At 38.6% G+C, this 14,974-nt stretch overlaps 1 protein-coding gene across 6 annotated transcripts in view; it reads left to right on the forward strand.

Annotated features, from left to right (window-relative positions):
- The window catches only part of ARHGAP32 (Rho GTPase activating protein 32), a 298,270-nt gene that overhangs the window by 274,468 nt on the left and 8,828 nt on the right, over positions 1-14,974 (forward strand). For all 6 annotated transcript variants that reach the window (XM_019421406.2, XM_019421407.2, XM_019421404.2 and 3 more), the window contains 6 exons: positions 932-1,039; positions 1,303-1,448; positions 2,057-2,252; positions 8,639-8,784; positions 11,221-11,292; positions 13,611-14,489. In XM_019421406.2, the coding sequence (XP_019276951.2) occupies positions 932-1,039; positions 1,303-1,448; positions 2,057-2,252; positions 8,639-8,784; positions 11,221-11,292; positions 13,611-14,489 (1,547 nt within the window). The remainder of the gene's footprint in view (positions 1-931; positions 1,040-1,302; positions 1,449-2,056; positions 2,253-8,638; positions 8,785-11,220; positions 11,293-13,610; positions 14,490-14,974) is intronic.

Genomic DNA, 14,974 nt, shown 5'->3' on the forward strand with positions numbered 1-14,974 from the left:
AGGCTTTCTCTTCTAAAAGCACATTTTTTACTCAAATATTCTCTGTCCTTGGTGCCCACTGCAATTCTTCTTTTAACTGTTTAGGCTTGTGTAATACTGTTTTCTTTTATAAAAGAAAAGTTTAAGTCCTCTCCTGTTAGCGGGTCTGTTACAAGTAGAATATCATAAGTTCATGATATCATGTGTTGAGAAATTAGCTTTTATGGAGGACTTACTTCACTGGTGTCCTTGAAACTAGATGTCTGATATTGAGGAGGACACCTTTTGGGATGAGCACTGGGTGTTGTATGGAAACCAATTTGACAATAAATTTCATATATTGAAAAAAAAAAAGAAACTAGATGTCTGACAGCCAGGAGCAAATATTCCTAAAGATTTTCATTCATTCATTCATTTTTTTTATTTTTTAAAAATATGTATTTTTGAGAGCAAGAGAGAGAGACAGAGTGTGACCGGGGGAGGGAGAGAAACACTGAGTCTAAAGCAGGTTCCAGACTCTGAGCTGTCAGCACAGAGCCCAACTCCGGGCTGGAACCCACGAGGAGTGAGATCATGACCTGAGCTGAAGTTGGACGCTTAACTGACAGAGCCATGCAGGCGCCCCTCCTAAAGACTTTTAAAAACTAAGACTGTTTTTTAGAACCAGTCCTGTCAGAAACGTTCATTTCTTACTGCATCTGCCTTACACTTTTTTCTTAGAATTCTGTGGATGTGATTACTGTATGCAGAGTATGTAATTCATAATATTCTTCTGACATTTCTGTGGTAATAATAATATTCAAACCTAAACAGCAACAAAAAAATTTGCTGGAGTTTGTATGGTTTCTTTTTCTATTTTTCTATTGAAATCTTAAAAATTAATTAGCACTTTCAGTCTCTAAACTGCTACATACTGTTTCTTTTTGTTAATATGTTCTATTGCATTTTCCAGAACGCTGGAGTTCCTGATGAGACACTTGTCTCTTCTAGCTGACTATTGTTCCATCACAAATATGCATGCAAAAAACCTAGCAATTGTTTGGGCTCCAAACCTGCTAAGGTAAGATGCATTTGACTTATGACCTTATGTAGAATTTGTCATCTTAAATGAAAGTGTTCCTTCAGTGTTCCATGAGGACAGTTTTTAAAAGTAAAACCCATATGCTGTTCTTATGAGCATCTCCTTAAAAGAGGCAAGTGGAGCTTAACCAAGGTGCTAAAAGTATGCTTTCTTCCTCTGTGGTTTACACATTTAAAAAAAATAATGCTCTTTGAGACTGCTATCTTTGGGGTTCTCTGATGGTAATGTTGGTTACCCCCCAGATCGAAACAGATAGAATCTGCCTGCTTCAGTGGGACAGCAGCTTTTATGGAAGTGAGAATTCAGTCTGTGGTGGTTGAATTCATCCTGAATCATGTAGACGTCCTCTTCAGTGGGAAAATCAGTGCTGTCATTCAGGATGGAGCAGGTACGGCTCACACGGATTTTGTTTACTACAAGGAACATGTATCTGTTCTTATAAAGGGATGGAAAACTGCATTTCTTATCTCAGTGTGATAATAAATCTGTCTTTGGTAGAAAGCAGCTAATTTATGTCCACTTCTCAAAATGCATAGCTTAATAGTTATTTTATGTGTACTTAGTGAGTACTACATATTAGACCTATTATGTAAGTTCATGACACATTAAAAAATATGTCATTTATTGATGTATATAAAGATATGCTATGGAGCAGCAAAAGAACAATTTTTTCCAAAACCAAAGAGATCTCACTGATACCCAGTCTTGCTTGGTATCTTTTCAGAAAGGAAAACAGTTAAATTATTTAAGGAATTAAAATATCTATATTTATATATATTTATGTCATTGTTAACAACCTGCTATGTCACCTTCTTTTCCTCATTCAGTATAATGCCGTATTATTTTTGCCATTTAAAAAACTTAATGAAGAAAATTTAAAACAACACAGACAGGTAGATAGATGGAGACTGATGTACAGACACTCACACATATTTATATTTTTTTATCTATGCCAAAAATCTTTACTCTTTTCATTGCTTTTCTTTCTTTCCAAAGCTTCTCTGTCGAGACCCAAGTCCCTGCTGGTTTCCTCTCCATCCACCAAGCTGCTGACATTGGAGGAAGCCCAGGCACGAACGCAAGCTCAGGTCACTTCTCCAATTGTGACTGAAAATAAATATATTGAAGTAGGAGAAGGACCCGCTGCACTTCAGGGAAAGTTTCATACCATAATTGAGTTTCCACTTGAAAGGTAAAATTCATTGAATCCTCTTTAATAATGTGATTTTCATGGCCAAGTGTTCTTCTTTTTTTAACTTTTGTATTTTAGTATTATTGTATTGATGTTGAGCTAGTCCCAGAAAAACCCATTCATTTGATTACAGATGATATTTCATAGGGAATGACACAAATGATTCTCAAAAAGCATGACAACATCATGTCATTTTAAAGAAGATGAAAGTTAATCATAGACGGTGAACTGTTAGGAAAAGTAATACACTTCTACTATGTAGGGTTTGATTTTCTCTCTGAGATACTTATTTAGACATAAACTGGATTGGAACAGATTACTCAGGAAATAATGGATGGATAATGACTTGTTTGACATTAAGTTTAGAATAGGTAGAACTTCTCATAGTGTGACCTCCCAACCAGCATGAAGAGATGAATGCATAATATTCCTCTGTGTGTGTGTGTGTGTGTGTGTGTGTGTGTGTGTGTGTGTGTGTACACACCGCATCTTCTTTATGCATTCATCTCTTGATGGACACTTGGGCTGCTTCCACATCTTGGCTATTATAAATAATGCTGCAGTAAACCTAAGAGTGCACCTGTCTTTCAAATTAGTGTTTTTGTTTTCTTTGGGTAAGTATCCAGAGGTGGAATTACTAGATCATATGGTGCTTCTATTTTTAATTTTTTGAGGAACCCTCATACCATTTCCCGTAATGGCTGCACTAATTTATATTCCCACCAGCAGTGCAATGAGGGGTCCCTTTTCTCCACTGCCTTGCCAACACTGGTCATTTCTTCTCTTTTTGACACTCGCCATTCTGACTGGTATGAGGTTGTATCTCATTGTGCTTTTGATTTGCATTTCCCTGGTGATGAGTGATGTTGAGCATCTTTTCAAGTGTCTGTTGGCCATCTGGATGTCTTTTGGAGGGAAAGGTTTTTCAGGTCCTCTGCCTATTTTTTAATTGGATTGTCTTTTGGGTGTTGAGTTGTAGGATTTTGAAATATATTTTGAATGTTAATGCCTTATTGGATATATCATTTGCAAATATCTTCTCCCATTTAGTAGGTTATCTTTTTGTCTTGTTGATGGTTTCCTTCACTGACCAAGTTTTTAAGTTTGATGTGGTCTCAACTGCTTATTTTTGCTGTTGATGCCCTTGCCTGAGGAAATACTCAGAAAAGTACTGTTAAGGCTGATGTCCAGGAGATAACTGCCTATATTTTCTTTTAGGAGTTTTATGGCTTCAGGCCATACATTTAGATCTTTAATCTATTTTGAGTTTATTTTTGTGTGTGGTGATAGAAAATGGTCTAGTTACAGTCTTTCACATGTAGCTGTCCAGTTTTCCCAGCACCATTTGTTGAAGAGACTGTCATTTCTCCATTGTGCTTCTTGCCACCTTTGTCATGGATGAATTGACTGTATATGCATAAATTTCTTTCTGGGCTGTCTGCTGTCCTGTTGAACTGTGTGTTGCTTTTGGTGCCAGTATACCGTACAATTTTGATATTAGGGACTGTGATACCTCCAGCTCTGTTCTTCCTCAAGATTGCTGTGGCTGATCAGGGTCTTTTGTGGTTCCTTACAAAGTTTAGGATTTTTTTTTTGTTCTTGTGTGATGAATACTATTGGTATTTTGATCGGGATTATGTTAAATCTGTAGTTTGCTTTAGGTAGTATACACATTCTAACAGCATTAATTCTTCCAATCATAAGCATGGTGTGTCTTCTCATTTGTTGGTGTCATCTTTAATTTTTTTCACTAACATCTTATAATTTCCAAAGTATAGGTGTTTCACGTCCTTGGTAAATTTATTCCTAGGCATTCTATTCTTTTTGATGCAACCATCTTTTTGATGTTTTTTTTTAAATTTATTTTTCTGCCAGTTTGTTACTAATGTAAAAAAAACAGCTGAAGATTTCTGTATATTAATTTTGTATCTGCAACTTACTGAATTCATTCATTAGTTCTGCTAGTTTTTTGGTGGAATCTAGGGTTTTCTATGTATGGTATCATTTCATCTGCAAACAATGACAGTTTTACTTCTTCCTTGCCAATTTGGATGCCTGCCTGCCTCTCCTGTCTGTCTGTATTTCTCTCTCTCTCTCTTTCTCTTTCTTTTTCTCTTTTTTTCTCTCTCTCTCTTTCTCTCCTCTTTCTGTCTTTCTCTCTTTCTCTCCTTCTTCCTTTCCTTCCTTTTCCCCTTCCTTTCCTTTCCTTCTTGTGTGAGTGCTTATAGCTAGCACTTCCAGTACTGTGTTGAATAAAAGTGGTAAGTGCATCCTTGTCTTGTTCCTGATCTTACAGGAGAAACTTTCAGCTTTTCACCATCAAGTGTGATGTTATCTGTGGGTTTGCTGTGTATGGCCTTTGTTATGATGATATATGTTCCCTCCAAACCCACTTTCTTGAGAGTTATTATCATGAACAGATGTTGAGTTTTGTCACATGCTTTTGGTGCATCTGTTGAGATGTGCATGTGATTTTTATTCTTCATTTTGTTAATGTGGTCTATCTTGATTGATTTGCAGCTGAGTCATCCTCTCATTGCTGAAATAAATCTCACTTTATCTTGCTCATTGATCCTTTTAATGTGTTGTTGAACTCAATTTGCTAATATTTTGTTGAGGATTTTTGCTTCTGTGGTCATCAGGGATATTGGTCTATGATTTTCTTTTTTTTTTTTCTTGCAGTGTCTTCACCTGGTTTTATGGTAGTGCTGGCCTTGTAGAATAGATTTGGAAACATTTCCTCATTTCTTTGTTTGGAATAGTTGGAGAAGGATAGGTAGTTTTTTATTTTCTGTCTGGATGGATCTATTCATTAATGTAAGTAGAGTGTTAGAAGTCCATGACTGTTATTGTATTACTGTCATTTTCTCCCTTTATGTTTATTAATATTTGCTTTGTGTATTTAGGTACTTTTGTGTTGGTTGCATAGATACTTACAATTGTTATAGCGTCTGAGTTGGATTGATTCCTTTATTATTATGGAATGCCCTCTTTGTCTCCTGTTACAGTCTTTGTTTTAAAGTATGTTTTTTTATGTAAATTTTGCTACCCCAACTTTTTTTTTTCACTTCCATTTGCATGGGATATCTTTCTCCATTTTTTTCACTTTCCGTCTGTTTGTTGTAACATGTGAAGTGACTGTCTTGTAGGCAGCACACAAATAGATCTTTTTTTTTTTTTTTTTTTTTTTTTTTATCCATTCAATAACCCTTTGTCTTTTGACTGGAGCATTTAGTCTATTTACGTTTAAAGCAGTTATTGGTAGGTTGTACTTATTGCCATTTTGTTCATTGTTTTCTGGTTATTTTCTTAGTTCTTTGTTTCTTTCTTTTTCTCTTGCTCTCTTTCCTTGTGATTTAATGACTCTTCAATGTTGTGCTTGGATTCCTTTCTCTTTTGTGTGTGTTCATCTATTATGGGATCTTGGTTTGTAGGTTTGAGGTTCATATATAATACCCTATGTATATAGCAGTTTATATTGAGTGGATGGTCACTTAAGTTAAAACACCATATTTTTACTCCTTCCTCTACATTTTATGTATATGACATCATATTTTACATCTTTCTATTTGTGAGTCTCTTAACTAATTTTTTGAGTATACTTGATTTTGCTACTTTTTTCTTTCAACCTTCACACTAGCTTTATAAATGATTGATCTTTATGTTTGCCTTTACCTGTGAAATTTTTTCCTTTAATCATTTCTGTTCTAGTTATGGCCTTTTCTACTTAAAAAAAAAGTCTTTGTATCATTTCTTGTATGGCTAGTTTTGTAGGGAACTTCTTTAACTTTTGTTTGTCTGGGAAAGTCTATCTCTTCTGAATGAGCCTTGTCAGGTAGAGTGTTCTTGGCTGTAGATTTTTTCCTTTCAGCACTCTGAATATATCATTTCACTTCTTTCTGGCCTGAAAAATGTCTGCTAAAAAATCAGCTGATAGCCTTATGGGGTTTCCCTTGTATGTAACTATTTGTTTTTCTGTTGCTGCTTTTAAGATTCTCTCCTTATCTTTAATGTTTCCTATTTTAACTATTATGTGGCTTTGTGCGGACCACCTTAGGTTCATCTTCTGGGAGGCTGTTGTGCTTCCTGGACCTGGATGTGTGTTTTATTCCCTGCGTTAGGGAAGTTTTCAGCTATTACTTCTTCAAATACGTTTTCTGCCCCCCTGCTTTTCTCCTTTTGGGACCCCCATAATGCAAATGTTAAGATGCTTGATGTTTTCTAGAGGCCCTTTTGCCTACTATCATTTTAAAAATTTTTTTCTTTTTGCTGTTCAGCTTATGTGGTTTCTGCCACCCTGTCTTCCAAATTGCTGATCCATTCTTCTGCGTCCTCTGATCTGCTGTTGATCCCCTCGAGCGTATTTTTCATTTCAGTTATTTTGTTTTTTCAGCATTTTTGGTTCTCTTTTCAATTTTTTATCTCTTTGTTGCAGTTCTCACTGACTTCATCCACTCTTCTTCAAAGTCCAGTGAGCATCCGTGACCATTACTTTGCATTGTTTATTAGGTAGATTACTTATCTCTGTTTTGTTTACTTCTTTTTCTGAGGTTTTGTCCTGTTATCCCGTTTGGAACATATTTCTCTGTCTCCTCATTTTTCTTTCTCTGTATTGGGTAGTCAGCTCTGTCTCCTGGTCCTAAGGTAGTAGCGTTATTAGAAGGAGTCTTGTGGAGCCCAGTATTGCAGTCCCTCCTGGTCACCAGAACCAGGTGCTCCTGGGGTGTCCCCTCTGTGGGTTGTGTGTGCTCTGCTGTTGTGAGTGAGTGGGGACTGCTGTGGATGTGCTGGTGGCCGGGGCTGGCCCTCAGTCCAGCTGCCTACAGTGACCAGCCATGACCACTGTGGGCACAGTGGTGGGCACAGCTGGACTTCAGTGTGGTAGTCTGAGAGGCCTGGCTGTAGCTGCTGTGGAAATGCTTGGTGAGCGGCCGACCTTTGGTGCAGCTGGTTAAGAGGCCTCTGTAGCTACTGCCGGTGTGCTGGTGGCCAGGGTGGCTCCCTCCCTCCCTGGGGCAGGAATTGCTTTGGATTTGGATGGGCCCCATCCTGACCAAGGCTGCCTGCTAGGTGCGGCAGGAGCCACTTTGGAGGAGTGCCAGCAGGAACAGGTGAGTTGGGTGGGACTAGTCTGAAGGGAATACTGGGCATAGTGTTAGCAAGGTAGATGGATAGTGTCAGAACTGGCTCCTGCCAGTGCTGGGCCAGCAAGACTGAAGGAGGGAAGAAAAAAAAAAAGATGCCTACCAGCATTTTCCATAATTTCTTCAAACATTTCTTTCTAGAATAGTAGTCAAGAGAGTAGATACTGGGTTCCAACCCTGCCTCCATTATTTACTAGTTTTATAGCATTAAGGAAGTTACTTAAAATTAGTGTCATAGTTTCCTCAGCCTTACAGTGAGAATATTAGTACCTTCCTCATATGGTTATTTTTAATTTAGATGAGCTATTACATATAAGGCAGTTAGCACAGTGCCTGCCGTTCAATATATGCTAGTTATCATTTGTAATACTTTTCTTTTTGGTGTATTTTTTTTCTAATTTTTAAAAAATGTTTATTTATTTTTGAGAGAGAGGGAGAAGAGTGAGACAGAACATAAGTGGGGGGAGGGGCAGAGAGAGAGGGAGACACAGAATCTAAACCAGGCTCTAGGCTCTGAGTAGTCAGCACAGAGCCCGATGCGGGGCTCAAACTCATGAGCCATGAAATCATGACCTGAGCCGAAGTTGGACACTTAACCAACTGAGCCACCCAGGTGCCCCTCTTTTTGGTTGAATTCTGTTTACTTACATCTAAAATAATTTTCTTAACTCTTTTATTTTTAGAGTTTTAATAATTCCTACTTCCAAATATTTCTTATTCTCAACTTATTTCACTTACTGTGAGGTTAGATCTAAATAGAAAAACCTGTATAAAAATTACCTTTGTGACTAGTTACTAATATTAAAATCGAGGGGCACCTGGTTGGCTCAGTCAGTTAAGTGTCTAGCTCTTGATTTCGGCTTAGGTCGTGATCTTAGGGTTGTGGGATCAAGCCCCACATCAGGCTTTGCACTAGAGTGGAGCCTGCTTGAGAGTCTCTCTCTCTCCCCCTCTGCCCCTACCCTTGACTTGTGGTCTCTCTCTCCCTCTCTCTCTCTGTCTCCCCCTCTCTGTCTCCCTCTCTCTCTCTCTCTCTCTCTCTCCAAAATAAAAAACAAATCTATACATTTTATTTCCATTTCATGCTTTAGCTGCACAGTTTAGGTGCACATACACATATGTATGTGTATGTTTTCAGCTGTGCCTCTCTAGGCTCTTTGGTTCTTTCCATCATTTGTACATTTCCTGTAAGGAAGGATAGCCCCTGGGATATCTTAACACAGGTTATTTTCTCTCTTACAGGAGGAGGCCTCAAAATAAAATGAAAAAATCTCCCGTGGGCAGCTGGCGTTCCTTTTTCAACTTGGGGAAATCATCATCTGTTTCTAAGCGGAAGTTGCAGCGGAATGAGAGTGAGCCTTCTGAGATGAAAGCCATGGCTCTGAAAGGTTGGTGCTCTCCTGCCCTTCCTGTGCTCTGCTGCCGGGACAGCAGCCCACACGGCCGCTCCGCACTGCCCGTCCCGTGGCGCACTCTGGGTCTGTAGTCAGTGTATAGTTATACTGTGTTTCTGTATGGTGTGTCCACGGTTGTGGTGCTACCCCTGAATTGTCTTCTTTTATGCGCAGACACATACATAAACACGTAGAAGTACCCAGTTTCTTGTGGGAACTGTGTAGATTATATAGAGTGAGAATGTGGTTAAAATTCACAACATACTCATAACATAGTTTTGTATATTGCTGTTCATACAAAATAACTGCCGTGGTGTTAAGTTTATTCATGTACATTTATATAGATTTAAAATGTGATAAAACCATGATTCAGCATGCCTTTTAAGTTTATAACTCTTACAACCAAGGAATCTATCTTTTTCCTGGGTAATTCATTGATGAGAGTATCTTATTATATTAAAGAAATCGCTTACTGTTGTTGAAAATACTACTCGTAACAATAGTTTAAAATCCATCATCTGCTGACATTGATAGCTTCTGAATCTAGGAAGGATAGTAGTGCTTGAATGTTAGAAATACAACGTTCAGTTCATTTAATTCATCATTTGGTTTGCCATCATGTACTAAGTAAGCATATACTAGATATATTGATAGCAGCCTCTCAGATAAAAAGAAAATTAAGATACTGCCCCTACCTTCGGAGACTTACTTGGGAAATCATATGTGTAAGAAGATAAGTTTCATTCAGAATCATAGCAGTTGAGGTAGATGTTTGTGTGAAGTATTTATGGTAGGACATGCCAATTTGTATAGGGAAAGGGACTAGTGGTCAGAAATACACCCTTTGACTTGGTTTTTTGAAAGATAAGTAGGGATTCATGTGATCACCAAGAGGCTGAGAAAGGTATTTCAGGAAATGAGAGTAAGGTGTGTGCTCATGTGTGGAGCAGGGAACTTGGCTGGGTACATTATGGTACAAAAAGAGGTTTCGGTCCCTAGGGGCCTTGTGTGCTTGTCAGAGTTTTGGTTTTGTCTTCCATTCCTTTGGGGGTTATCAAGTGGCTTTAATAATGTAACACGATCACACTTGCATTGAAGAAAGATGACTTCAGCAGCAGTATAGGGAGTATATGGGGAGAGAAGAAGACTGGAGACTGGACAGTAATTAGGAGACAGTTACAATTGTACAACCAAGAAACAAACAGTGAGTGTCTGGAGTAAGCAGTGACAGTAGAAGTGGGAAATAGATTTGAGATATTTAGGAAGCAGAATCTACAAGGCTGAGTGACCAAAGGATTGTGAAGGATGAGAAAAAAAGAGGAGCAAAGATCATTTTCAGTTCTCATTAAATGATTAGGGAGATGGCATTATTCATGTAGGGAGTAGTAGTCTGGGGAAGAAAAACGATGTGTTTATTTTGGACACGGTGAGTTGGACATGGCTAAGAGATGATTAGTAGTATGGATCTGGAATTCAGTAAAGGGGCTTAATATTAGTAGAAATATGGATTTGGAAGTCATCAGCAAACGCTCAAGGATGAAAACTCTGGAGAGAGATTTTATGGGGGAGCCTGTTGAGTGAGAGAAGCAGGTTGGGAACTGAATCTGGAGAAAAGCAGTGTTTAAAGGACTGGAAAAAGGAGAGTTGTTACGAAAAGAGTAAGAGGAAATGATTACAGAAGGATAGGCAGTGGACACACCTTACTCTCATTTCTGTGATCACCAGAAATCATGGAGGAGGGGTTTAAACAGAAAGTGTCACCAGTGTTGAGCGTGGCCAAGAGGTAAATGAGGATGATGATATTTAACAAATAAGATCCAACATATGTAATCAAGGCACTGTGTTAGTTTCCTAGGGCTGTCATAACAAGTTGCTACAAATTGGGTGACTTAAACCAACAGAAGTTTATCCCCTCATAGTTCTGTAGGCTAAAAGTCTGAAACTGAGGTGTCAGCAAGGCCATATACCCTTCAAAGGATCCAGGGAAGAATCTTCCCTCACCTCTTCCAGCTTCTGCTGGCTCTTGGTGGTGTCACTCCACTCTCTGCCTGTCTTTGCATGGCCTCCTCGGTCTCTGTGTCCTCTCTGCTTAGAAGGACACCAGTCATTAGATTTAGGGCTTATCCTAAGTCTAGTATGATGTCATCTGAAGATATCATGCTAGTCTTTAGGAAATACAACGGAAAGAAGTTTTAAAATTCATCTGTATTCTCAAGTTCATAATCTTTTAGAAGAGATTTTTCACATAGGAAACCATCTGAAAACAAGACAGCACCTTATATAATATAATGCTTAAATTGAATGTGATTGTCAAAATGTAAAGCTGTTCACTCTTGGCAGTTTAAATGTGTATAGAGACGAACAGTGTTCCTTTCCTCTACATCTGTAGCAGTGAATAAAACTTCACGCTATTTGGATTTCCTTCTTCAGGTGGCAGGGCAGAAGGAACCCTCCGTTCAGCTAAGAGTGAAGAATCTCTTACTTCTCTCCATGCAGTCGATGGTAAGACTAAAAGCATCAATTGTTTTATTCTTTATTTCATTAAAGAACACAATTGAGGATATTTAATAAGTACATGCTTAATAAATAGGCTATAGACTATCATTTCCAAAGAATCCTAATATCTAGCATTGTCCATTGATATTTTCATATAGTACCAGTCTCTCATTTCCTCACTTTGACATGATTGCTATTCAGTTTACATAAAAATAGGTGAAATGTTTTAAGTTAACCATTTATATTTATTAATGCCCAGTGGAAAATGATGTATTTCTTGCTTTAGATTTCATGAAAGCACAGTCTCACAAAGTATAAAATGAAGCAGCTTTCAGACTAGTAGTCTTTTGTCTTGTAAATGGCTTAACCTGACATTAAATTTCATAGATAAGATTGATTATAGGCAGTCCTCATTATCTGAAGATATATCCTCAGTATGAGGAGAAGAAAACTTGCAAGTGAATCCTCTTAAAATGGCGACCAAAATTCTAGTGAAGGGTACAAAATGGTTTCACTGCAACTTGACAAAACTAAAAATCAGGAAAGTAAGTTTTTTAAGCCCCTACTTGGCAAAAGTCAGGTTATAGTTGCAGTTATGTACTATGTTTTAGACTGAACAGTGAACTGCAATATTAGAAGGACGTACAACTTTTTTGACAAAACCATATAATAGCAAATAGGACATCCTTTACTTCATGTTTGACATATGCAGCAGGATTGTAAAGAAGGCCCTTTTGGGGGCTCCTGGGTGGTTCAGTCAGTTAAGCGTCAGACTCCTGATTTTGGCTTAGGTCATGATCTCATGGTTTTGGGATCCTGAGATTGAGCCCTGTATTGGGCTCCGTGCTCACTGTGGAGGCTGCTTAAGATTCTCTCTTGTTCCCTCCCTCTACCCCTCCCCCACTTGCACTCACTCACTTGCTCTTGCTCTCTCTCTCAAAAAAAAAAAAAAAAGGCCCTTTTTACAAAAATAATCAGGAGCTACATTGATTTCCCAAGGGCTTTCTTAATCTGTTGATATTAAAATCATGTTTTTGAGGTATCCTGGGTGTCGTCATGCTGGTCAGATTTCTCATCTTCATTTATTAACTCTTCTAACTGCCAGATCCTCATGGACACGTGGCTCTGCTTGTGATTCAAGAAACCCTCACACATCCCTTAGTTGGGTGTCTGACATCTTAAGGGTTCCAAGATTTTCCATTTCTCTGTAGTTAAGAGAATGACTCACAGATATAATGAACTGGACTGGGTAGATGCCAGTATTTTTAAAAAATATTTTTAGTGTTTATTTATTTTTGAGAGAGATACAGAGAGACCGAGTGCAAGCAAGGGAGGGGCAGAGAGAGAGAGAGGGAGACACAGAATCCGAAGCAGGCTCCAGGCTCCAAGCTGTCAGCACAGAGCCCGATGCGGGGCTCGAATTCACGAACCGTGAGATCATGACCTGAGCCTAAGTCAGACGCTCAACCGACTGAGTCACCCAGGCACCCCTGGGTAGATGCCAGTATTAAGCAGAAAATAATATTTTAGAATAGATTAATTTTATAAGTGGTTAACACATTTTGAATGCATTTATCTAGTTCTTTATAGTACATTTTCAACATGGTGATTCTAATAATTGTAATAGAATGGTGGGATAGAAGATTTCTTTTACCAGTGGATATTTAGCAATATCATAAAATCATGTAACAGTCTACTGTGGAAGGACTCTGCCTGAGAAACTCAAAGCCTATACTCATTAAAGAAGAAAAATGAAATTGTTTTTGCTTAAGTATCTGAAAAGAATCCTGTACTAAATATATGTAAATACTTTATGGAATTGTAGGGAGTTTTTAGTTGAGATGTTTGCTTTTTAGAAATGTGGTTATTATGAGGATTTTTCCTGCCAAAGAAACAAAAACAAAAACAAAAAAATCCCCTTTGCTATTATATATCCAAAGTACTCTTTTAGTGGTTGATTCTGTCTTAGAAGTCATGTGTGAGATGAGTGATAAACTAAGACCAGAAGAAATGAAATCTTGCCCAAAGTCACCACAGGAGTCAATGTTGGACTAATAATAATAGTTCTGAGTCCTTTTTCCTGTTGAAACCATCAAAGGCTGCATTCTCTCTCTGAATATTATCAGATGTTTTTGTTATTTAGCTTTTGGTTTGGGAGTTCCAACCGTACGCCCAAGAGACAATTTCTGGAAAGAAACTGAGACGTTAACATTTTCTTACCCTACGTAGTGCATTACTACTCTACTGACTAGGTGACTTTCATGGTGTTGTGTATTGTGTATCATATGCATTCAAATGTTGATAATGTTATCCGTTTTTGCCAGGCGATTCCAAGCTGTTCCGACCCCGAAGACCCAGATCTAGCAGTGATGCACTGAGTGCCTCTTTTAATGGAGAAATGCTGGGGAACCGCTGTAACTCCTATGATAATCTGCCCCATGACAATGAAAGTGAGGAGGAAGTAGGGCTGCTCCATATTCCAGCTCTTATGTCTCCTCACGCAGCTGAAGATGTTGACTTGAGCCCACCAGACATTGGAGTAGCCAGCCTGGATTTTGATCCCATGTCATTTCAATGTAGTCCCCCTAAGGCTGAATCAGAATGTCTGGAGAGCGGTGCCTCCTTTTTAGATTCATTAGGATACTCCAAGGATAAACCAAGTACCAACAAAAAGGATACAGAAGCAGGTGGTAGCCAGTCGCAGACTCCAGGAAGCACGGCAAGTTCTGAAGCCGTCTCTCCTCTGCAGGAGAAACTGAGTCCATTCTTTACCCTGGACTTGAGCCCAACTGAAGAGAAGTCATCCAAGCCATCCTCATTCACTGAAAAGGTTGTCTACGCTTTCTCTCCAAAGATTGGACGGAAACTAAGCAAATCGCCTTCAATGAACATATCTGAGCCAATTTCAGTGACTCTTCCCACTCGGGTATCTGAAGTCATTGGTACGGTTTCAAATACAGCAGCTCCAAATGCGTCTTCTCCAACTTGGAACAAAAGCATTGAAGAAAGTGATGTCATAAATAGATCCCCCACCCAGGTAGTAAAGATGAAAACAAAAGAGAGAGAGTCCCAAGAAGGATGTGAGTCTGAAGTCCAGCCCCTAGACCAGGTGGCTGCTACAGAAGTAGAGTCACCAGGGAAAGAGGAACAGGCCGTCTTAAGCAGTCAGAGTAAGGCTGTACCTTCTGGACAGACTCAGACAGGTACCATTTGTTTTTCTCCATTCTTTCTTTAAGCTAAGAGGGATCATCAATCCTGTGTGCCATCTGTGCCTTTTAAGAGAGAAATTTGCTCCACAGCTAGCCTTTAATCAAAGAGAATGTTTTTTTGTTTTTTCTGGGAGGTGCTGATGGCTCAAAGCCCTAAATTAAAATCAGTCAAACAAAAGTCTCCCAAAGGACCAATGGTCCTGCTCCAGACCTTCATAAAGTCCCCTTTTAAAGTCTTTGGACAGTCAGAATTCATGGATAATTTTTGCACAACTTTGTAGCTCTTGATTCTGTTTTCTCTTCTAATAAAAATACCTATATTATAGCCTTACAAGTTAACCAGCCAGCCTACACCATCAAATGTAAAAAACAAAAACAAACAAAAAAAACTATTCTTAATAACAGTCTTCAGGCACTTGAAGCTTGTTTTCTAAGCAATCTTTTCTGAGCCCGATGAGGGACCCGCTTTTTTTTCCCCC

This window comes from Panthera pardus, unplaced genomic scaffold (genome assembly GCF_024362965.1).
Source record: "Panthera pardus isolate Hobbes unplaced genomic scaffold, ASM2436296v1 HiC_scaffold_12, whole genome shotgun sequence".
NCBI classification, from domain to species: domain Eukaryota; kingdom Metazoa; phylum Chordata; class Mammalia; order Carnivora; family Felidae; genus Panthera; species Panthera pardus.